The sequence below is a fragment of the Enhydra lutris genome, unplaced genomic scaffold (genome assembly GCF_002288905.1).
Source record: "Enhydra lutris kenyoni isolate GAN:26980312 unplaced genomic scaffold, ASM228890v2 scaffoldscaffold18, whole genome shotgun sequence".
Taxonomy (NCBI): domain Eukaryota; kingdom Metazoa; phylum Chordata; class Mammalia; order Carnivora; family Mustelidae; genus Enhydra; species Enhydra lutris.
In genome coordinates, this window is record NW_019154102.1 from 34,565,092 (window position 1) to 34,588,203 (window position 23,112).

The window sequence follows — 23,112 nt, forward strand, 5'->3', positions numbered from 1 at the left end:
TTTAGAGAGTAGATATCAGCTGTCATTAGCCTCCTCCTCAAGTTTGTTTCTTATTAAATTCTCCTGCAGATAAAATAAAACGGTTAGGGTCTTCTGCTGAAGCCCAGTTGCCAAATCCTATTTGCCATCTCCCCCTTTGAAATAGCTTTCAAATTCATTTTATAGTATTAAAACTGTCTTAATTTGGGCTGTCAATTAAAAATTTGCATCTCTCCTTTGGACTGATTGAAATTAATTTGCATCTGTTAAGCAACTCCCAGTGTCCTTCCAGTTCATTCTACACTCTTCTGGACAAATGGTTTTTCTAAAGTACAACTTTAGGTATGTCTTACGGGCTGAAAGACTTGGTAGCTGGCCAGTGACCAATGGAGAAATCAAGATCCCTGCATTTTTCTTTCTTTTGTATGAAATACAGTTTCCTTGACTTGCTTTTTTTTAGCTATTGTCTTCCTTTTCTAGTAAGGCCAGTCTTAATCATTATCACTACCATGAAGTCTTAGATTAGTCCCACAAAACTCACAGTCAGTAATTCTCTGGCTCCTATAAGATTTAATGATCATTATGAGATCTGTCCTATCCTACCTGCTTCACCATGTATTTTATGTCTACTTCTGTGTCTCCAACTAGATTGACATGTCAATATGAATGAATTTTGGAAAAATTCAAAACCAATACTTAGGAAAAACAGGTGTCAGAGATGTTGAAAGAGAATCTTGAGAAAGTATTCTGCCTTTTTGCTCCACTTGAGGTACTTAGGTCTGTCTTAACACGGCCTCTCATTCCAGAAGCTTACACAATAATTTGCAGCTAGGATTCATATGGGTGCTGAATTCCTCATGGATCTACATGGTCATGGCTTCAGTGACTGTCTAGGGTTAGCCTTCTTTTGCTGAGTGTTACTCTTGAAGGAGTGGTTGTATTAAAATCTGATCAGATTATCTATTACCTTCTGTATGTTTTCCGTTTTCTTCTGTGGTGACTTGTGATTGTGCTTGCTATTACATCCCAAGTCTGGAAGGTTTAACAGCTGCCCCTGGAGGCAGTATGATTTGATCTTGGTTGAAGTGCAAAACCTCTCTCCCCTGCTTCCCTCCCCATGTCCTCCGAGGAAAAACTTGGAAATTTTTAGATTTTTTAAGTCTTTGCACTGACATTGCCAAGTAGTAACAATTGACTGTGATTGGCCATGGAGATGATAGAAAACTGGGAAGGAACTTGTTGATTTAAATAGTAACTACAAGATGTAAATCAACTTTGTGTGTATGTAACACACTTTTTTTCCCTCCACTTCCTCTAGGTTACAGTTCAACAAACATGGTGTGTTACGGGTAGAAGGCTTTTTAACACCAAACAAGTATGACAGTGAAGCAATTGGCTTGTGGTTGCCTTTAACCAAAAACGTTGTGGGGACTGATTTGGACACTGCAAAGTATATCTTGGCCAACATTGGAGACCACTTCTGTCAAATGGTGATTTCTGAAAAGGAAGCTATGTCAACTATTGAGCCACACAGTAAGAGCATCTCTTAGGGGGTAGGATTTTTGAGTCCAACTTGATTTTGTCTCTAAATGACACCCAAGTTCTAACTGCATGGGTTTCATTTGTATCCAGAAGTTTGGATGATTTTGGTATAATGAGGTTGCATTTTTCCTTTTATAACTGCCTTTTGGTTTCATAAGTCACTGTCTCTGGGGTTTATTTTGGGGTAATTACTATAGGAGTGAAACTCCTTTGTTGTTAAGAAAGGTGAAGGTGAGGTAGTGGTAGAATTTGCACAGCCTTTCTCAGTGTGGGCTCATCAAAAGGGGAAGAGGCCTTAGGTTGGGTGTTTTTTTTTTTTATTTTTTTTATTTTTTTTAATTTATTCATTTGACAGAGATCACAAGTAGGCAGAGAGGCAGGCAGAGAGAGAGGGAGAAGCAGGCTCCCCACTGAGCAGAGAGCCCAACTCGGGGCTCGATCCCAGGACCCTGAGATATGACCTGAGCTGAAGGCAGAGGCTTTAACCCACTAAGCCACCCAGGCACCCCCAGGTTGGGTTATTTTTAAGACAAAGGTTCATAATCAGGAATGCATTTCAGAGAAAATAGAACACACAGGCTCTAGACCTACTGAATCAGAATCTGGGGAGCTGGTTCACAGGCATGAGAATGAGAACAAGCTCAGGTGAAAAGGATTCCCTTTAGAGTCAGGGTTTTAAAAGGATACGTGGAGGTTCCACCTGGGTGAATGTCAATGTCTTCTCCTCTCTAAGAGCACACTCACACTGATCTGGCAGCCCAGTAAACCACAGGGATCAGTGTGGGTGACACATGAAAACCAGACCTCCCTTGTGACATCTCAAGGTATGTCTGGGAGAACATGCTTCTTTTTTATGCCTCTGTAAAAGTAAGGTATCTAGCTGGAAGTACCCAGAAGCAGTTATTTTTAAAGTCTCAGGCGTCCTTCCACATTTTATCTTTCCCGAATGGTTGAAACTTAAAAGTGAAGCCTTTCATTTCTCCTAGGTATCTTTTCAGACTTTGCATAACCAAATATGTTTCAATACAAGCATCCATACATACCATCTTGAGAATTTTGGTTGTAGGTACCAGAAACTAATTGAAACTAGCTTCACAAAAATAATTTACTAGATAGGTATGGATACTGTTAAATTTCCAAGTCTTCAGAATGGGAACACAGGCATTCTGAAGAGCAGGAATTCAGAGCTAGAAGGAGAATGGATCGTCAACTCTGGGGGACAGCCAAAGTCATGAGCCAAAGTACTTGGCCAAAGTAAAGAGTAGCTATAGAATCACTCCATTCTGTTGGAGGAGAAGAGACTCTGACAAATCAAGGATCTTACTGAAGTTTTTTTCTCTGGTTTCTGTTTTTAGTAGAGATAAAGAGTTTCCTAATTATATACATTTAAGTAAAAATAGTGAGGTTAAAGAGAAATTCTTAAGTAACTGATTTTAGAAGTTACTTAGGTAGGTATTATATAAGTGAGCTGCAATGTAGAAACACTTGGAATATATTAGTAGCTTCACTCCTGAATTAGCAGGGCTTGTTGTAAGCAACTGATGTTTTTCCTTTATTCAAGGGAAGTTGTCTGAATAATGTACAGAAAAAGGTACAGATAGTTGTCTTTTAAGAGGATAATTAAGAAACTCTGTTCTTGAAGATTTAAATAGGATTAACCTTTCCTCCTCGCCTATCCGGTTCCTCTCTTTCCTCTGTGACAAGCTGGTCAGTTGAAGGAGGAACTCACTGTGAATGATATTGATGAATGCACTGTAAGATGTTCCTAAAGGGCTTACTCTCTGATCCTGAGATAAGGAAGCAGGTGTCAACCTTTATATATTTATCCTGCCTTTCCAATGACAAATAATTGTTAAATGGGTGGCTAAGAGATCTAAGAATATCTAATAAAATAGTCTAATCCAAGTAACTAAGGGAAAGTTCATAAAACCTCATTTGTAAAATGCCTAAAGCTCTGTGTATTTTGCGGTGAGCTGTTATGATATAATGGAATGGCAGAAGTTTATTTAGCAGTTGGATTAATTTGGTAAAAACTGAAGTTGATCATTTGTGTTTTGGTCAGTTCCTGGAAGAAAGAGTGAATAAAACACAGATTGGATTAGGAAAAAGATATTTTCCATAAAAAAAAGAATGTAACCGTATTGATCCAGTCTTGTTCAAGAGAGAGACAGAAAAGAGCTTTCTGATTAACAAACATTGGGCTTTTCTGTGACACAGGAAAATGTCCTCCCTTTGCACATACTCTCTGAAGCTTTCTCATACCTGATTTGGCATTCCTCCATATGGGGAAAGGGGTATGATGTCCTGCCCAGTCCTGGAAGGTGCCCCCATCTAGTTATCATGGCTTGGCCACTGCCACAGAAGATACCACTTTGTAGAATCTTGGATTATGCTTCAACCTGTTGGTTATTTGGTTAGTGTGAGTCAGTCCTGGATGCCTGCATCACTACTGATGCAGGTTTCTGGCTCCGGCCAGAAAAAAGTCAGGTTTCTGGCTCTGGCCCATGAAGAAACCAACTTTGTACTATTATTAAGTTAATGTGCTGCTCCCTCCAGGTTCCCTAACCCCCTGGGATTTTTCATAGGCTGTGTGAGTGGATTCAGGGCCTGTGGGAATAACCTGACAATCTGTGTTGGCTTTGTGTATCTGAGTCATTTTTTTTTCCTTTGGAGGAAGCATGATCCATGCTGTCTTCAGATTCTGAAAGGGGCTCATGATCCAAAAGGTGAAAGAACCACTGCTGTGTAATACCTGTGTCTGAACTGCAGCTTCTGTAATCACTGCTGCTTTTTTCATTGATTACTTCTGTAGTACTTCATATGTACCAGCACTGTGCAGAGTCGGTGGGGACAAGGCACAGCCCTTCAAGCAGGGATTCTGCTTGTACAGAGCTTCCTCTCCTAAGGAGAGGAACTGACTGTATACAGTGTGACTGTACATCTGACTGTATACAGTGTGAAGAAGCCTGAGTCTAAAGTACAAATCCAGATTGATGAGGGTGCTGAAGGAATCCAGGAGAGCTTCATGGTTGAGTGGGGAGAGTTTGGGGGGCCATTTGAGATGGTCTTTGAAGGCTGAACAGAGTTGATAGGAACTCCACTGAGAGGGAGGAATGACATCAGTTTCCCTCCCCTTTCACGTTTTATTTCAAAAATCGTCTCCTCCCCAAGACTGAGTGATTTATTGATTTTTGTAGGACAGGTTGCTTGGAAGCGAGCTGTCAAAGGTGTTCGGGAAATGTGTGATGTGTGTGACACCACTATCTTCAACCTGCACTGGGTATGTCCTAGGTGTGGGTTTGGAGTATGTGTGGATTGCTACCGGATGAAGAGGAAGAATTGCCAACAAGGTGAGAAATAACTTGATTCTCCTCCAAGCGCTCCCCTTTACACTCTTAAATGAAGCCTTTTACTGATTTGTGGTTGATGGATTTCTGAAGCAAGCCAGAGTCCATAAGGAGCAGTTACTATGAATCATTTTCTGCAGGTGCTGCCTACAAGACTTTCTCTTGGCTGAGATGTGTGAAGAGTCAGATACATGAACCAGAGAACCTAATGCCTACACAAATCATCCCTGGAAAAGGTATTTCGTGTGGTGCAGTGATGTTCTTTCCCCTTTGTTTTGGTTAGCTCATAGGGTCTGGTGGTTTGGTTTTACTTTATGTAGTATAATTACTTGATAACTTACCTTAGTATATGCCATAAATTGTCCAAAGATGTATTAAATCATGCCCTAAGAACTTTTTAATTAAGGTTTTGTGAATAGTTTTGTAGAAGGAAGGAAAATGATTCATTTGCAGGGGAAGGCATACTTAGTATGAAAAGGAGAGAGAATCTAAGCACCATGTTGCTTAAAAAAAAAAAAAAAAAGGTAAATCTGTTGGAAATACCAGTTTCTCCTTTGTTATATTGAGGTTGAAAGTGCCTAATACCCTTGTTGAGATGTTTGTCTCTGTCCTTTTTTTAGCCCTCTATGATGTTGGAGATATTGTTCATTCTGTGAGAGCAAAATGGGGAATAAAAGCAAATTGTCCCTGTTCAAACAGGCAATTCAAACTCTTCTCAAAGCCAGCCTCCAAGGAAGACATAAAACAGGTATATTGTTTTTGCTAGATTCACTGTTCTTGAGATTGTTATTTGTCTTTCCAAATAACCCAAGGATTTCTGTAGTATATTTGAAAGGAACATGGGGACAGTGTTCAGTGGAAAGAAACAGCTCCTACATTTCATGTGATACTTCATGGACCCATTCTCACTTTTCACATTTCTGTGGACCTCATTTCTGTAGCCTCTTCTAGTAGGTTTTAATTTTTATTCCTTGAAAAAGCAAAAATATCTATCTTAATAAGTTGCTGTTAAATTTTATGTGGGTTTGTAAAAAACTTCTCACATTTTACAGAATTAAGGTAATTGTTTAAAATTACCAAGTATATGTCATCTATATAATACATATTTGAAAAGTTAAAGGAAATAATACTGAATGAATTTTAAATACCCATCACTCACCATAAAAACTGTGCATTCCTATGGTGCTCACATGCCTCTTCCTGGTAGCTTCTTCTTCAACCATCACATCTACCCTATTCTCTCTCCGTTCCTCCCCTTCTCCCCAGTGTCTTCACTCACATCGTACTTGATAAGCAGAATTCCACATTTTTCATAAAGCTCTGGAGTCAAAGGCAGTAGAGGTAGAAGAGCTGTGCTCTTTAGATTCAGAACTGAGTTTGAATTCTTATTCTGCCACTTTTCTAGTTGCATGACATGAGCTGATTTCAATATGCTTCTGCTTCCTCATCAGCAACAGAGGAGTGGGGCACCTGAGTGGCTCAGTCGGTTAAGCGTCCAACTCTTGATCTCAGGGTTGTGTGTTCCAGACCCATGTTGGACTCTGCGCTAGGCATGGAGCCTACTTTTAAAAAAACAAACAACAGAGGAATAATAAACAATACTGATCATTGAGTATCACAGAAATCCATCACGTAAAGAAAGGAAAAAAAAAAAGAAAAGAAAAGAAAAAGGCGGGGACCATAGCAGGAATTTGACTGGTTTTTCTTCTTCTGTTTGTATAAATTCATCAGCTAAGTCAGGGCAGTTTCTAAGTAACAGAAAAATAAGTGGTGTGCTCTATTTTTTTTTTTTAATGTTTGAGTTCTTTTAAGAGCTGTTTATCTCATTTTTAAAGCTTGCTATGCTATGCTGAAACAAAAGACCATTTTTTTTCCTCTGCATCTTATTTTCTTCTGAAATCAGAGCTGTACCGTTCCTGCTCTGCCTCACTCACTCATTCATTCAATCATTCATTCATTAGCAACCATATTGTGAGTGCTTTATTCCAGCTACTGTGAGTTCACAGGGGAGCTAAGCACAAACTGGTCATTATTTAAAGCAACATGGTAGGTGGAGTGATAAGAGATATGTATGAGCAGAAAATGGTTGATTAGGGTTAGGGAGGGAAATCTTGCTGTATTTAAATTCTTAACATGTCTTTTGTTTTCACCAGTAAGACTTAAAAGCTAAAAAAAAAAAAAAAAATTAAAATCTCTTCCACTTGATCTAATTGTGCTCTATTATTTTAAGAGTCCTGCAGTTTTGATGATGTCCAGGGCTATTAGGTGGTTTTGTGTGGGATATTTCTCTCTCACTGGTGAGCTGTTAGGGGAGAAGGTAAGGAAGAGGAAATGTAATGTTTCAGCTTGTGGAAAATTCTCTTTTTAAACTCAACACAGACTTCTTTTGCTGGAGAAAAACCTACTCTTGGTGCCGTGTTCCAGCAGAATCCCTTGGTGTTGGAGCCAGTGCCTGTGGCTGGGGAAGCCACTTCCAAGCCAGCCAGCAGCATGAAGCCTGCTTGCCCTGCCAGCACTTCTCCCTTAAACTGGCTGGCAGACCTGACCAGTGGGAATGTCAACAAGGAAAACAAGGGTGAGGGTTTCCTGCTTTCCTCTGGGTTCCTGGGAACTTCAGTCCATTCTCGGAGGGGATTGGCAACCTCAGTTGCTGTGAGAGCAGTGTGATTAGAAGTGTGTGGAGTGGAAAGGAGTGGTTCCCTGTATTCACCAGGGAGACCTGTCATAAATGCAAGTATATTTAAAATGCAGTCCCAAGGGGCACCTGGGTGACTCACCTGGGTTAAGCGTTCAACTCTTCTTCAGCCCAGTTCTTGATATCAGGGTTGTGAGTTCAAGCCCCATGTTGGACTCCATGCTGAATGTGGAGCCTACATTAAGGTGGGGGGGCAGTCCCAAAAGGTAGAACTTCTGCTGACAGTTGAACTCTAGGCTGAGATTGTGTTTGGCAAGAAAGGAGTGGGCTGAGACTTGTTTTAATAAATGATTTCGACCTTTCTGTCCTTATCCTGTTTGTTGTTCCTATTTTGTCTAATTAGAATGTTGTGGCTTCAGTTTTATTTTTCTCCTCTGTCCTATGGTCTTAGGATGCTTGATGACAGTGTAAAGAATATAGGCTTTGGAATGAGATCGTTAAATTAGAATTTAGGTGATTCTGCTTTTTAGTTATGTTATAAGAAAGAAAAATTGCAGGTTAATTTCTTTTATGCAGAGATCCTAAACAAAGTTTCAGAACTTTAAATAAAGGAATTCTACAGTAAGACCAACCAGGGCTTCGGAAATGCAGGTGTCATTTAACATTGAAAATATAATAGTCACATGACAAGACAGAGAAAGTAGTAAAATTCAACACCTATTCATGATTTAAAAAAAATAAATTTGGAACAAAAGGGAAGATCTTTAATCATTAATGAGTTTTTACAATAAAACTGACAGCAGACATCATAATGATTGATTTTTTTTTTTAATTGAATAGTTTTTTAAACAGTGTGCCTCTGTTCAGGGATAAGAGGATATCTGCCATCACTATTAAACATTGTACTGAAATTCCTGGCTATTGCAATAAGGCAGACAAACAGGAAAAGGTGTTAGGATTGGAAGAAAATGATAAAGCTGTTGATATTCTAGACAATCTGATTATACATGTGAAAAATAAAAGTATCTATATCTAATAAATACATATCTATCAAGATTGCCAGTTACAATGTTAATTTATAAAAATGATGTTATGTATACCAGGAGCAAGCAGATAGAAAATGGAAGTTTAAGAAACATCATTTGCACCATGATTTCACTCATGCGTGGAATCTAAGAAAACAAATGAATAAACAAAAAGTAGAGTTAGACCTATGATTACCAAAGGGGTATATGGGGTGGTGGGGTGGTGGGGATGGGTGAAGGGGGTGGGAGATACAGACTTCCAGTTATGGAATGAAGGTGACATGGTAATAAAAGGCACAACAATAGGGATTACAGTCCATGGTATTTTAACAATGTTGTATGCTGAAAGATGGGAGCTATACTTGCAGTGAGCACAGCATAACAGAGAAATTGAATCACGATGTTGGACACCTGAAACTAAAGGAATATTGTCAGCTATACTGGGGGGAAAATTTTTTTAAAAACCCAATTAATATAATCTTACCTTGAATGTTGTGTACTTCTTGTTTTAATAATACCAGTTGGTAATTCTTGTCTCAATCAATGATTTATTGGTATTTATCCTCTTAAGTTTTTTTGTTCTAAAGTAAACGAAATCCAAGTTCCAAAGTAATTCTGTTAATGGAAGACAAATAAGGGATTTGCCTTTTGGAATGCTTTTCCATCTGGATGTTTTTGGTTTTGTTTCTAGAAAAACAACCAACGATGCCAATTCTGAAGAATGAAATCAAATGCCTTCCACCCCTCCCTCCTTTGAGCAAATCCAGCACAGTCCTCCACACCTTTAACAGCACAATTTTAACACCTGTAAGCAACAACAGTTCTGGTTTCCTCCGAAATCTCTTGAATTCTTCTGCAGGAAAGGTATATATTTGTTTTATTTATATTTTTTCTTGTAAAAATGAATAGAGTCAGAATGGGAAGAGACCAAAAAAATTGAAACAGACAATAGAAAGAAGATAGGAATCTTAGGCTTTCTTTCATGGGTACAGAAGGTTTCGTTGGCAGGTGGGCTTTGCAGGGTTAGTGTACCGAGATGGGCCATTTTTTTTCTGTTAAACTTTTTCTTTACCTACTTCTGTGAGTTGTAATGTCAAGTGGGGGGTTGGAGGGAGCTTACCTATTTGTCTTAGGGTCCTGATTTGGACTCTTCTGGATATTTGATACTTAAAGCTAGCATTGTAAGAATGGATTTTTTGATGGAAGGGAATGACCTATTTAAAGACTTGTGTTCTTTCTTAAATTCAGACAGAAAATGGACTGAAAAATACACCAAAAATCCTTGATGACATCTTTGCCTCTTTGGTGCAAAATAAGACATCTTCTGATTTTTCTAAGAGGCCTCAAGGACTGACTATTAAGCCCAGCATTCTGGGCTTTGACACTCCTCACTATTGGCTGTGTGATAATCGCTTGCTATGCCTCCAAGATCCCAACAACAAGAGCAACTGGAATGTGTTTAGGGAGTGCTGGAAACAAGGACAGGTAAGAGGGGCCTCTTTTCCCCCAACTCAGTTCAGAGCCCCTTCCTCTGTTCTTTCAGTAGGCTTCTGACAGTCCTGTCCCCGCATCCCACCACCCTTCAGTTGTAAGTGGTATATACTTTATCTGCTCTTTTTGTACTTTATTGTTTAGGGTGAATGTAGTTAAGGCACCGTAGCTGTGAGTCCTATTTTTTTTTACTGCAGACATTCCTGAGCTCTCTTCCAGTGAGGTTTTGATTATTCCTAAACCAGTCATCTTTGGATATTTGATGTATGCTTTTTGGTTTCTCTGATTCTTGGGTGATGAACCTCAATGGGAGGAATGAGCAAGAGTAAGGCTGATGGGGCTTGGGGGATTAGACAGAATGCAGTCAAAATCACGTGTCCCGCTGTCCTGAATTAAAACCCTTATGCTGAAGGCGATTTTAGGTGGGCCAGAGCCACGTGGTGCCCTCTTGGAGTGGTGTGTGGTTTCCCAGGGGCCTGCATTGTTTTTTGATTGATGGTTTGGGAGATGCATGACTTTGTGGACCTGCTTCTCTGCTTTCTTGTTTTGGCCTTAGTATTCTGGATCTTTGGATTTTCTTCTGGGCCAAATGGAGTCCTCACTAAAGGAACACTGTATTCTTAGACAAGGCCAACTTGGGGAATTGCCAAATAGAGAAATATATGTATTTAACCAAAAAAAAAGTTCCTACATAATTTTTCAGCCCTGTATACTAGATAAGATTTGCTCATGATGATGACAATAGGCTGAATACAATATACCAGCCATGTTTTGTTTGGATTCCATAATGTTTAAAAAAAAAAAAATTGAACTTCTCCGTATTTTAGTTAGGCTATTTCATGTAAAGATTGGGATTTCTGGCTTGTCTTGGCAACTGCAGGTCCACATTCCTGCCTGACAGGAATAGGCTGGAGACCGTTGGCAGCACCCCTTGTGGACAGGACAGTCCTACCACCTTTGTCCCTCCTTTACATTCCCTGCCTGGTCCTGAGCCTTGGTGTTGGTATTCTGTGAGTGATGGCCTCCGAGTCAGAAGATGGGCTCCTTGCTTCTGGAAGCTTACCAGTGTAGTTTGAGAGCAAGGAGGAAGGAGTATATGAAGATAAGCAGTGCTGTGGGAGTGCAGAGCACTAAGCTATCACCTCAGGATCTGCCACTGAGGACCAGTCACCAAGAAACAAACAAGCAGCGGTTTGGAAAGGGGGTACCTTTGGTTTGGGGACAGAGCTGGGGGAGTTCAAACTAAAGTCTTCATTCTCTTCTTTTAGCCAGTGATGGTGTCAGGAGTGCATCATAAATTGAACTCTGAGCTTTGGAAACCTGAATCCTTCAGGAAAGAGTTTGGGAATCAGGAAGTCGACCTGGTTAACTGTAGGACCAATGAAATCATCACAGGAGCCACAGTAGGAGACTTCTGGGATGGATTTGAAGATGTTCCAAGTATGTATGAAAGACCTTTGAAGGGAGTTAGGAGTGAAAGGAGGGCACAGGAGTAGCAGGAGTCTGAAGCCCTTCAGTGGTAACAACATGTGCGAGTGGCAACTCCATGAGTTGGAGTTTAAAATTCGTGTCTTATCTCTTCTCCACCCACACCCCTTTTTTTAAAGTTTAATATGCTTTAGAACCAAGGCAACATTCACTTTGTGGTTCCTTAGGTGAGGTTTCGGGCGTCTGTTCTACAGGTGGCGCCACGTCTGTCTTGTGACAGGAGTTCTGTGCTTTCACTTGTGCCCTGGGGGAGCAGAGCACAAAGCCAGAGCTTGTGACTCAAGGCTGGTGGGTTTATGTGTGTTTCACCTGCATGCATCCTTTTTTGCTTTAAAGATTTTCACTACTGTTTAACAAGTTAAGTGGACCTGAAGATGCCGGGGAATGTGAATTCACTTAACAGGGCAGGTGTCCTGGTCACTGCCTGCTGCGCCTCCGCTGGGGGCTGTTGAGGCAGTGAGAAGGCTTGTGTGTCTGGTCCTGAGGCTTGGCCCTTTCTGTGTACTGGTCCATCAGTAAACTGTTACCAGGAGTCACATCACCATCACCAGGCCCCGATCCCTGCTGGAGGGTTTGGCCAGTTAATTCTTCAGATGCTCAATTATTCAAGTTCACTCATTCATCACTCTCATTTTTTTAGACACACTTACACCTTTAATCTACTGCTTCCTTACTCCTTTTTACCCACATTTACAGATTATAGTTCATACCTTCAATAAACTTTATTACAAAGTTACGGCTGACTTTTTAATGTAAGGTGTGAAGATGTTTTCCGCAAGTAGCTGCTGAAATGGTGTTTCAGGCAGAAGATGGTTACTTAGGGATCAGCATCTATGAAACAAAGGAGGAGAAAGCAGGACTGAGCAGGGAAAGGAATCAGCTGCAGTGCAGGCTCCGCAGAGCCTCAGCCAGTCTTGCAGGGAGTTCTGAAACAAGTATTGACCTTCATTGTCTCAGACTGGGCTGAAGTGGGACATGGCAGGGCCTTTGTCCCCCTGTCTCCCTCAGTCTGTAGACACTGGTGTCCTGGTAAAAGGACCTGACCTGGTGTGACGGTGCTGTGCAGCTGAGGCAGCCCCTAAATGCTGTGTCTGGACAATAGGTCTTTTGAAGCTTTCCACTGAGGCCTGAATTCAAATCCTGTCTCTTGATACATCCTTGTTGTGTATAGGAGCTTGGTAGCTTAATTTTCTTGGGACCCAAACTTCCTCATGCCGGCCGATGGTGAAAACAGCTCCAAGTCAACTATAGCTTGCCCATTCTATGCTGAAGATTCTGTTGCGCACATCCCCAGCACCCCACCCACAGTGACATACTGCTGCTATTCTGAACACACACTGTTACCCTGTATTTTTCTGTTTCTTCCTGGAGTATGCATTTATTTAAACTAGGTTATGGGACAGTACTTGGTTGACTACAAAACATTACACAGATGTTAGTCCTCAAGAATACGGGGTCTGAAGTCAAACCTGGTTCCTTCCCAGTTCTGGCACTTAGTAGCTGGATGACCTTGGGTGTGTCTGTCAGTTTCCTCGTCCCCAAATAGGAATATTAAATGATGCCTAATCTCATTGGGATATTGAGTTTAGTTGTAAGGATTAAATGGTTAAGACAGTTGGCAGAGACTGGAGCACAGCAAGAAATGAAATAGTAGTTGTCATTGCTGTTGATTGTAATTATCAGTGTCTTTTTCGATCAGAACTTGGTTCTTGGTTCCTTGGCATTATTTGCCACAGGTAATAGTTCTGACTAAACCGTGTAGTGCTATTGGCCCTACTTGTCCCTGGACAGAACACCAGCTAGTTTCAGTCTCTTTGAGCAAGACAAGTCATTTTTATTTCATAGTAGCCTTAGAAAACCTTGTCTCCTAAACATTTGTGACCTCTTATTGTTAAAGTGCATTGCTGTTTATTAGTTAGGGAGCTGCTCTCTTTTTCCAGAATGCTAAATATTAGGAAAATACTGGATCTGAGAGACAACTGTCAAAACACCCAACTATGTGTAATGGGCAAAAGAGGGTGGCTGAAATCTCAAAGAAGGAGGAGCAGCAGTTTAATAAACATCTAGAAAAGATTAGATTGTAATTTTTATTTTGCTATTTCCGTGCTGCCTCCTAGGTATGAATGGGTTTCTGGGCAGTGTAGAAATGTAATAGTTGGTAATTGGCAGGCGGGGAATTGTTAAAGAAAAAAGTGTGTACTAAATGTATCAGGTTATGAAGATTTTGCAGAGAAGAATTTTATTCACATTGTTAAGCATAAAATGCTAATTTGCCATTTATTTTGGTCTGTTTCTGAGTTATGAATAGTAACAAATCAGTAATTCTGGTTACCTTTCAGACCGCTTGAAAAATGAAAAAGAACCAATGGTGTTGAAACTTAAGGACTGGCCACCAGGAGAGGATTTTAGAGATATGATGCCTTCTAGGTATGATTATTGGCCAGGGGGAGGGATGATTCTGTCCTTGACTTGATAGGATAAATTCTTCTTGAGGTGGTGAGAAAAGAGTTTTTCAAAAGGGAAAGATGAAGGCACCTGGGTGGCTCAGTTGGTGAAGTGACTACCTTCAGCTCAGGTCATGATCCCAGAGTCCCACATTGGGCTCCCTGCTCACTGGGGAGTCTGTTTCTCCCTCTGACCCTCTCCCCTCTTGTGTTCTCCCTCTCAGAAAAAAAAGTGTGGGGGGGGTTGGAAATATGGAATAGTTTTACTGGTGCTGATATTTTATTTCTAGACTATAGTCTTTGGAGATCTGTGTTTTAAATAAGATAAAGAAGTTACTGACTTTGAGATTTGGCCAATGAAAGCTTCACACATTTCCATTTTAATGCTGTGCCAGAGAAGAGGCCAAATGAGGTGTGTGGCCTCTGACTTGGAGGCAGTATTGGGATTGGACCTATCAGGGTTCAGTGTAATAATGATAGTGCATTAGACAACAAGACAGCTGAATTGGTAGATCCATTTTCCTGATTTGAGCTTGAACCTTGGAAAGGATCCTTAGAACTAATGAATAATAAATCCCTGAGGGTCACTTCTTATCAGGAAGTTACTGCTCAGATCTTTTGTCTGAAATATTCCAGATCATTTTGATAAAGATGGGTGATGTGTGAGAGAAAGACGTTATCTTTGTTCATAACTACTGTCACTCTACTCTTAAATATTGTTCGTAAAGCTTTCTCCATCTTTACAAGTACACATATTTTTATTTGTTCCTTTTGGTAAGAAGGAACAAAACAGATCACTCGATGATGGATTAGATCCTTATCTAATCCTATCCATAGATAAGGCAAGCTTATTTTGCAAATGCTTGGTTCTCTTGTTCCAGGTTTGATGATCTGATGGCCAATATTCCACTGCCTGAGTACACAAGGAGAGATGGCAAGCTAAACTTGGCCTCCAGGCTGCCAAACTACTTTGTGAGGCCAGATCTCGGTCCCAAGATGTATAATGCTTATGGTAAGGAAGAAATGGCTAACTTGAAAAAATTATAACGGAAATAGAGCATGTCAAAATGTTTGGAAAATTGCTGTTGAGGGAGGTGGAGATGGAAGACCTCTATAGTCCTAACACTTCACACAGCGGTGGGCTTGATTTTTGCATATTTCCTTTCATTGTTTTTCCACATGTAGGTGTATTTCCTTTCGTAGTTGCAGTTGTAGGGATGTGTGCGATTTTTTATTTTTCTCTTTTCTATACCTCGTTCTATCGTAAAATCTTTGTGTTGCTTAACAGTTTTTAATTTTGGTGGTTGTATGGTACATCATTAAATTGATCTAACTTTGTTACTCATTTTAAAGTCAGTCTGCTAGCATTCTAGCTGTTTCAACATCTGCCACACTTAAATACCCCCATGTTGGGGGTAGTAGTTTGTTACTTAAGTTAATATCAGAAGCACCCTCTGAATTGGATTTTCATTGTGTAGGCATGACTTCCTAAACTATCCAGCAAGGGGGATTGCACAGGATAGAGATTGATTTCCTCAGTAACCAGAGTTGTCTTTCATCATTGCTGTGACCTTGACCAGTTTTCTGTTGGGTCTTTATTTAGATCTTGACTATAGTTGGCTGTTTTGAAGGAATTGTTTATTGATGGATTGTTGAATGAAGTTTCAGTTGTTTGGATCATTTATTGACTTTGCTTTAGTCTTTTATACTATTTGGACCCCATTTTTCCCAGTCCTTCTAGAAATTACTACTTCAATTTTATTCTGTCCTCCCATAATTACTCTAAAGTCCAGTCTCTCAGTCCTGAGGCTGACAACCCTCCTGAAAAAAGGACAGAGTCCTTTGGCATCTTTGCCATGTTTTCCAGAGACTGGTGGGGGCCGAGAAGAGCAGGGCCTTGGATCTCAGCCCCACAGTTCTTCTGTTATGGTAGAGTTAGTCCAGGGATCCACCTGGGGTGGGATCAGGGAACATTTCGAGAATGGAGTTTATGTTGGGGAGCTCCCGCAGCTTAGATGTCTGAGAACATTCTACGAGGGTAGGGTGAGAAAATGGTCTGTGGGAGGGAGGACACAGCAGGTGAAGTCCCCTGGCGTATTCCCTTTACATGTCAGGTTTCAGTTTGGAGAGCCCTTTGTACGCTGTGGGCCTGTACCATGTTCACTGGCTGAGTTTCCTTCTCTCAAGCCCTGCAGAGCAGCTAGTTGGTTGGGGTCTCAGGACGTACTCTGCTTCTAGTAGATATTTACGTGAACTTATGTGAATGAAAGTATTTTTCCACTAAAGTAAATGGTATAGTGTTGCATAATGATAATCCATGCTTTGTATGCCTCTTAAAGCTTTATGGGCTAGAAGTGGTTACCTGAGACGTTTCCAGAATAAATTGTCGGCCTGGTTTAAACAGCTTAGCAGCATAGACAAGAACAGATAGATGGCAGTGTTACTCTTGTTCCTGTCCAGAGTCAGCAGGTAGGGATTGAAAATATGAAATATGTTCATTTTCAAAGGTTGGATGATTGAGCTGAGAGTCCTCAGGCAGAGTAGGGTGAAAAAGCTCTTTGGAGAGAGAGTCAGCATCTCTCCATCCCCAGTACCACCACCAGTGTTACCCATGGGGGTGGGGACTTCAGGACAGTGGCAGGGACAGTGACCTGCTCAGGACATACTAGGGTCAGTCAGTAGCAGGTCTGGGACTAGGACGTTGGGTCTCCTGATTTCCAGGCCAGGTTTGCTGCTCTCTGCCCTGAACCCCAGTGCTGTCACCCAGCAGCCCCCGTTGTGTCAGCTCATGTGGTCTTCATGACTGTCCACGGTGTTACGTTCAGGAATCCTTTCCCTGGGACCTTTATGTTTTTATAATCTCGGTTCTGTTGGAGTTTAGACTCTCCATTTACAGACTGTTTTAGCAGCGTGCAGTCGCCCGTAGCTGCCTGTGGATGAGTGTTGGGCTGGTAGCTGGTAGGTGTTGCTTCCGTCTTTGTTTGGCACAATGCTTTTCCTCCCTTTGGCACTGGCCAAGGAGCAGGCAGCCTGACCGAGCTCTGAGACCTGTTCACTCTTTCTCCCTTTCCTCCCATCTCGTGCCCGCCCTTCCCGGCGCAGGGTTACCTGCATCCTACAGTTTGTGCTCAGCATGCCTGTGCACTTGTAACACTGCCACGTATGCTTGTATTCTCGCAGAATATTCTTCTCGGTTTTAACCTGTTTGAGCTTTATATAAATAGGGTCAGACTTTTGGGTAATCATCCATGCTGTCATTTATAACTGTCCATTTCAGTCATTTTCCTTCTATCCCGTTAATTGCTTTTCCTTCTTAAATGTACTCAGAACTTGGAGTCTAATACAGTGACTCCCCATATACTTACCTCCAGTTATAGCAGCTATCAGTTTTTTTGCCATGATTGTCTCATTCCCTCCCATTCTATTTTTCCTTCACCATTTTAGAACAAATCCCCTTTAAAGCATATCCTTTGATTTTGCCTAAATACTTAATGCTCAGCCCTCTCCTAGGACAGATAGTTTGGCTAAATGGAAAGAGAGGAAATCACTACATACAGGGCTCCTAAGGCTGCCGCCCCAGGTTGAAGTTATGGGGTGCCCTCTCCTGTGTCAAGCTGACCCTCGAACTGCAAGGCTCTGGCAAGCCAGAGGGAAGTCCCTTGGCCTCCTCCAAATAAAACAGAGCTGTTTCAAGGGCTGGTGGGTTAGCAGATGGCCTCTGCTTGCCCCCTATGAGCCATACTTCTCTCTGCTGCCCATACATGTCAGGGTGGGCCACATGGTGACCACAGCGCTTGGTTAGCCTCAGGGTGACTACTGAGCAAGGCAAGTCTTTTCCTGGGCTAAGAGATGAAAGTTTCAGACTACGAGCACCAACCAGGACTTCATGTGTTGGCTCACTACCCTCCTCCCCGCCTCTTTTTTTTTTTTTTTTTTTGGACAGTTGAGGGAACCCAGGGGAACGCATTGGGCAGTGTTCTCTCTTGTTCTGAGTGTATAGCCATTTGAGGTTCCAGCTTTATGCGTATGTGAGGGGGCTTTCTGTTAGACTCCCCATCTGGAGTGGGCCCTGGGCCTTATGTTTTGCCCCAGAGCACTCTAGGCTGTGACAGCCAAAGTTTGAGAACTGGTTGAGCACATGTCCTTTTTGGCAGATTCCAGCTTGAGGAGCCACTTCACCATTCCCGAGTCCTGCTTTCTAGTTTTTTGGTTTATGAGTATTTCTTCTTTTCTTGCTGGCACATTGTTTCATTAAAAGAATTTTTTTCAATGATTTCACCCAGGACTTTTAGTTGTTCTTTGCAGGAGAGTCTATCAAGGACCTACTTTGCCTATCATCAGAAACAAGTCCTAGTGTTAGGACTTGGTTTTTTATTTTTATAATTAACTATTTAATGAGATTATTTTCTAGCAAAATTGAAAGGGTAACATAACTTAAATATTGTTCTCTTTTACATGATTTTTATAAGAGGCAGCTTTTAAATTTTGTGACCAGATATCTTCCAGGAAGTGGGAGAGACAGTGGCAGCCTTCATCATCTCCATAAATTTAAGGTGTTTTCTGTTGACAGGATTAATTACTCCAGAAGACAGGAAATACGGAACAACAAATCTTCACTTAGATGTATCTGATGCAGCTAATGTTATGGTGTATGTGGGAATTCCCAAAGGACAGTGTGACCAAGAAGAAGGTAGGGTGCTAAGCATAGAAGTGAGGCTTACTCTCTGATTTGGAGACTGTGGTCTGATACTTGCTTTTTTCTTGCTCCAGAAGTCCTTAAAACCATCCAAGATGGAGATTCTGATGAACTCACAATAAAGCGATTTATTGAAGGAAAAGAGAAGCCAGGAGCCCTCTGGCACATATATGCTGCAAAGGACACGGAGAAAATACGAGAATTCCTTAAAAAGGTGTGCTTTTCTATCCTATGGCTTATGAAGACAGGCATGGAGAATAGCACTCTTAGAAACTACTCCACGTTGAGAACTGACTGGCTGTCGGGCAATAACCATAGCCTCAAAAGTTTAATCTCTGCGTGTCAGATTGACTAGGCTGAAGCTGGTTGCTGAGGAACAAAGATTTCTAAATGATCAAGCGCACACCTCTGAGAAGAGGAGGCCTTATCTTACGACTGTGGTTTTTTTTTTTTTTAAGATTTTATTTATTAATTTGACAGAGATCACAAGTAGGCAGAGAGGCAGGCAGAGAGAGAGGAAGGGAAGCAGGCTCCCCACTGAGCAGAGAGCCCGATGTGGGGCTCGATCCCAGGACCCTGGAACCATGACCTGAGCCGAAGGCAGAGGCTTTAACCCACTGAGCTGCCCATGTGCCCCTTTGACCGTGTTTTACATTATAGTGCATTTGGAGATTCTGTGCTCTCCCTTCAGGTTTGTTCCTCCGATTGTTTAGCAACTATTTGTTTTTACTGCTTTACAAATCTGAGCACCTCAGAAATTCATGTGTAATTCCTTGGCCCTTGATGCCTGTGTTCTGTGAGTTACTTAGGTCCCTGTGGGTTTTGTCCACCCTCATTTAGTAGTAGGTCAGGAAAGCCTCAGGTATTACTTGTGGCCGTTAGCTTGCAAAGGGCCATTGGAAAGAGGAATACAGGGGCTTTTAAGATTCTAAGTTTCCAGTAGTTGTCAGTTTGTTCAGCAAGGCCTGTGTGTGGAAATTCTAGGCAACTGGAAAGATGGGTGCATTCGGTTTTTATCAGCCAGGGTATCTGTGGCTGATACTCTTTAGTTGTTCATGAGGATCAGATCTGAACACCCTACCCTGTTGCCTGGTATCAGGTAGGTCCTTAACCAGCATTGGTTTGAATTAAGCTGTTTCTGACTTAGGATAATTTGACTCTTCCAAAACCTGCTGGTCACCATATTGTTCCTCTGATAGTATCTCCCTGAGTCTGTGGGTCTTTGCTGCCAAATACTGTTTCTAGAATAAACATATTTAATCTGTAGCTGTCTTTAGGACTGCTCAGTGACTCGGATTGTGAAATGAATATAGATTTTTAATAGCTGCCACACAGGAAGTCTATATCTAAGAACTCGAGCCTACTTATGTTCAAAAGTCTAGACCAAACTGTTGTCCAAACATAGTATTTAGAAAAATATGCAGACTGCCGGTCAGAGAGTGTTGGCAATGACGGGGAAAGCCACATTTTCTTTCGATCTTCTCCTGGTTCTTTTAGTTAATGTCTTTGAGTGTTACTTGTCTCTTTCTGCCAGTGGGGTACCTGTCAAGGGCCTGATGACATCTATTGTCTGCCCACACTATTTGGGGGCCTGGGGGTGGGGGAGCGGGGGAATGCCCTTATTGTGCCTCAGTGTGTTACTCAGTTTCATAATATTTCAAATGTATTCTAGGTATCAGAAGAGCAAGGTCAAGAAAACCCAGCAGACCATGATCCCATTCATGATCAGAGCTGGTATTTAGACCGATCACTAAGAAAGCGTCTTCATCAGGAGTACGGAGTTCAAGGCTGGGCTATTGTACAGTTTCTTGGGGATGTGGTATTTATCCCAGCAGGAGCTCCACATCAGGCAAGAAACACTACTTTATTCTCTTTACACTGTAAGATCTTTTGCATGTGTGTTACTGATGGAACTTGTGTTTTCCAGGTTCATAACTTATATAGCTGTATTAAAGTGGCTGAAGACTTTGTTTCTCCAGAGCATGTTAAACACTGTTTCTGGCTTACTCAGGAATTCCGTTATCTGTCACAGACTCATACCAATCATGAAGATAAATTACAGGTAACAGTATCACTGATTCTTGGCATTCTCTCTCTCTTGCTTCATGGCCCATTACTGACCTAAGAGAGTCCGTGAACTTGACTGTGTCACACTGGGTATAGTGAGTTGATGAATTGGCTTCATGTGTAGTTTCACTGTCTACTTAGGCCAAGGAGGAATGAACATAGAGGAAGTCTCACCTTGGTTTGTGATTGGTTTAAACTCTAAAAGGGACTATGTCCCAAGAGAAACACTTGGGTAATTAAAACAAATGGATCTTTGAGGGACCTGGTTGGTGTAGTCGGTCAAGTGTCTGACTCGGTTTCAGTTTGGGTTGTGATCTTAGGGTCGTGCGATTGAGGACCATGTCTGGGCTCTACATTGAGGGCAGAGTCTGCTTGGGATTCTCTCCCTCTCCCTCTGTCCCGCTTGTGCTTGAGTGCACATGCTCTTTCTGTCTGTCTCTCAAATAAATCTTAAAGAAAGAAAAAATATATATATTTGATTTCTGACCTTGGCTCAACTGCCAGACATTGGTCTTGAACAAAGACTTTTAGTGCGGTGGTGTTCTCATCCTTGAGGAGAGCAGAACAGAATCTCTGGGATCCAAAGAAGATCTCAGAGAGTGGGTTTAAAGATGATTTCAGTAGTGAGTTATGTAACGTAGTTTTATGTTTGGAAAACTAGGGGAACATACAAGTTTTAAAAATTGTACTTTGGGGCTTGCCTCTCCCTGTACTCACCAGGCTTAAGGTCATGGGACATCAAAACCTATGGAAGGGGGAAAAGGAGGCATGAGTTTAAAATGTGTATGAGACACTGGCCTAAAGGAGTCTAGGTCCCTTTTAAGTACTGACATTTTGAATACCACGTTTGAACTTTAGAGAGAGTGGTAGTAAAACTGGCAGGGGAAATGTAGTCTTAGTGACAGATGGTGGATTTAGGGATAACCTACCATAATTTCTGCCATTCTCGTAGGTGAAGAATGTGATCTACCATGCAGTGAAAGATGCAGTGGCTATGCTGAAAGCCAGCGAATCCGGTTTTGGCAAACCCTAGGGGTCGCAGAGGCGCCGTAAGCCCTGTGCAGTGGAAGTGAGCTACTGGCAGCTGTTCAGACTCTTCAGGCATGAGCCCTGTGGACTTTGAGATTCATGTTACCTCATCTTCTTTTTTAAACTGTACCCACCTGGTAAGGGTACCCTGTCTAATGTGTATTTCTAGTGTTTACACACACTAAATGTGTATATGTAGGAACTATTTACAGAACATGCATCCTTAAACTGTGACTTTCCACCTAGTGCAGAACTTGTACCGTGCTGTAAAAACAGAACCTCGTATCTGCTCGGGAGCAGTACCGGCAGTTACTCCCCAGCTGCTGGGCTGGACAGCTTAGTCAGAATGTGTTATTACTATTAGGAATCACTGCGCAGTTTATTTGGTTGTATTTTGTTCTGTGTCTGTCTGAGTACCCTCTCCCTCACCCTGTAGGGCTCAGATGAGCAACGGAGGAAGCGACCGCTCACGGCGCAGTCCCTGCTGTGTTGCATTAGGACTGGCATTAGATAGCAGAAATCAACTACTGTACGATTCTTGGGTTTAACCATCTTTCTTTAGTTCAATGGAGTTTTAATTTAAATGAAGCTTTGCTAATTTTAAGTGTTAAGCATTTTGCATTAAAGTATTCCTATAATATTTTGACTCTAACTTATTGGCATTGTTATCCTCTGGTTGTAGGTTTAACACAATTTTCTCAAATGTTACAAGTCTAAGAGATTGCTTCAGGAGCACATCTTAAAAGCAAAGAAATTAGATGCTATAGTGATTTGTGATTATTATAATAATGCTAACATGGACATAAGTTTCTTCCCAGCCAAGTGGAAACCTTTTCAAAACCCTTCTGCAAAGAAACATCGCCAGTCAGCTAAATTTGGAGTGGAAGTTAACAACAAAATAACAGTGATTGGTTAAATGGTTCTAAAAAGGTATTTCAAAGCAATCGAATTACATTGTCTTTCTTTTGGCCTTTCCTAAAGTAAGAGTTTACAAAGGAAAAGGAGACTATTAGAAGTTTTAGAACAGCAGTACCTAAAATAGTCCTTTCTGTTGGAAGAAATGCATCAAGAAGCCACCTTTCTGTATCTCCCTGATTCTTATACAGCTGTAGTTGTACTAAAGAAAAGGAATGAAATTGAAATCGAGTAGTAGAGACAAGGCCTAGAGTGTGGGTTTTTTTCGTATGTGCTCAGAGTAGGAGGTCAAAGATCCCTGCCTAATGCCAGCCCCCTCTTCAAGCTAAAACCTGTAATGGATGAACTTTGAGAAACATAAATTTCTTGGAAAAGATAGGTAGACGTATCTGCCCATATCAGTGGGAAATATCTTCCCTGGGAATTTATCAGAAGTTCTTTTGCAGGTTTGGCT

The 23,112-nt window shown here is 41.4% G+C and overlaps 1 protein-coding gene across 3 annotated transcripts in view; it reads left to right on the forward strand.

Moving 5' to 3' along the window:
* The window catches only part of LOC111147968 (lysine demethylase 3A), a 52,650-nt gene extending 30,255 nt beyond the window's left edge, over positions 1-22,395 (forward strand). Inside the window, exons 11-25 of one of the 3 annotated variants that reach the window (XM_022504281.1) lie at positions 1,298-1,512; positions 4,719-4,871; positions 5,009-5,104; positions 5,489-5,616; positions 7,248-7,443; positions 9,220-9,392; positions 9,777-10,013; positions 11,288-11,459; positions 13,847-13,934; positions 14,833-14,963; positions 18,522-18,641; positions 18,722-18,861; positions 20,320-20,496; positions 20,575-20,709; positions 21,667-22,395. In XM_022504281.1, the coding sequence (XP_022359989.1) occupies positions 1,298-1,512; positions 4,719-4,871; positions 5,009-5,104; positions 5,489-5,616; positions 7,248-7,443; positions 9,220-9,392; positions 9,777-10,013; positions 11,288-11,459; positions 13,847-13,934; positions 14,833-14,963; positions 18,522-18,641; positions 18,722-18,861; positions 20,320-20,496; positions 20,575-20,709; positions 21,667-21,747 (2,242 nt within the window). In that variant the 3' untranslated portion in view covers positions 21,748-22,395. The remainder of the gene's footprint in view (positions 1-1,297; positions 1,513-4,718; positions 4,872-5,008; positions 5,105-5,488; positions 5,617-7,247; positions 7,444-9,219; positions 9,393-9,776; positions 10,014-11,287; positions 11,460-13,846; positions 13,935-14,832; positions 14,964-18,521; positions 18,642-18,721; positions 18,862-20,319; positions 20,497-20,574; positions 20,710-21,666) is intronic. The other 2 variants (XM_022504283.1, XM_022504284.1) reach the window with 2 other exon arrangements.
* The last annotated feature ends 717 nt before the right edge of the window (positions 22,396-23,112 follow it).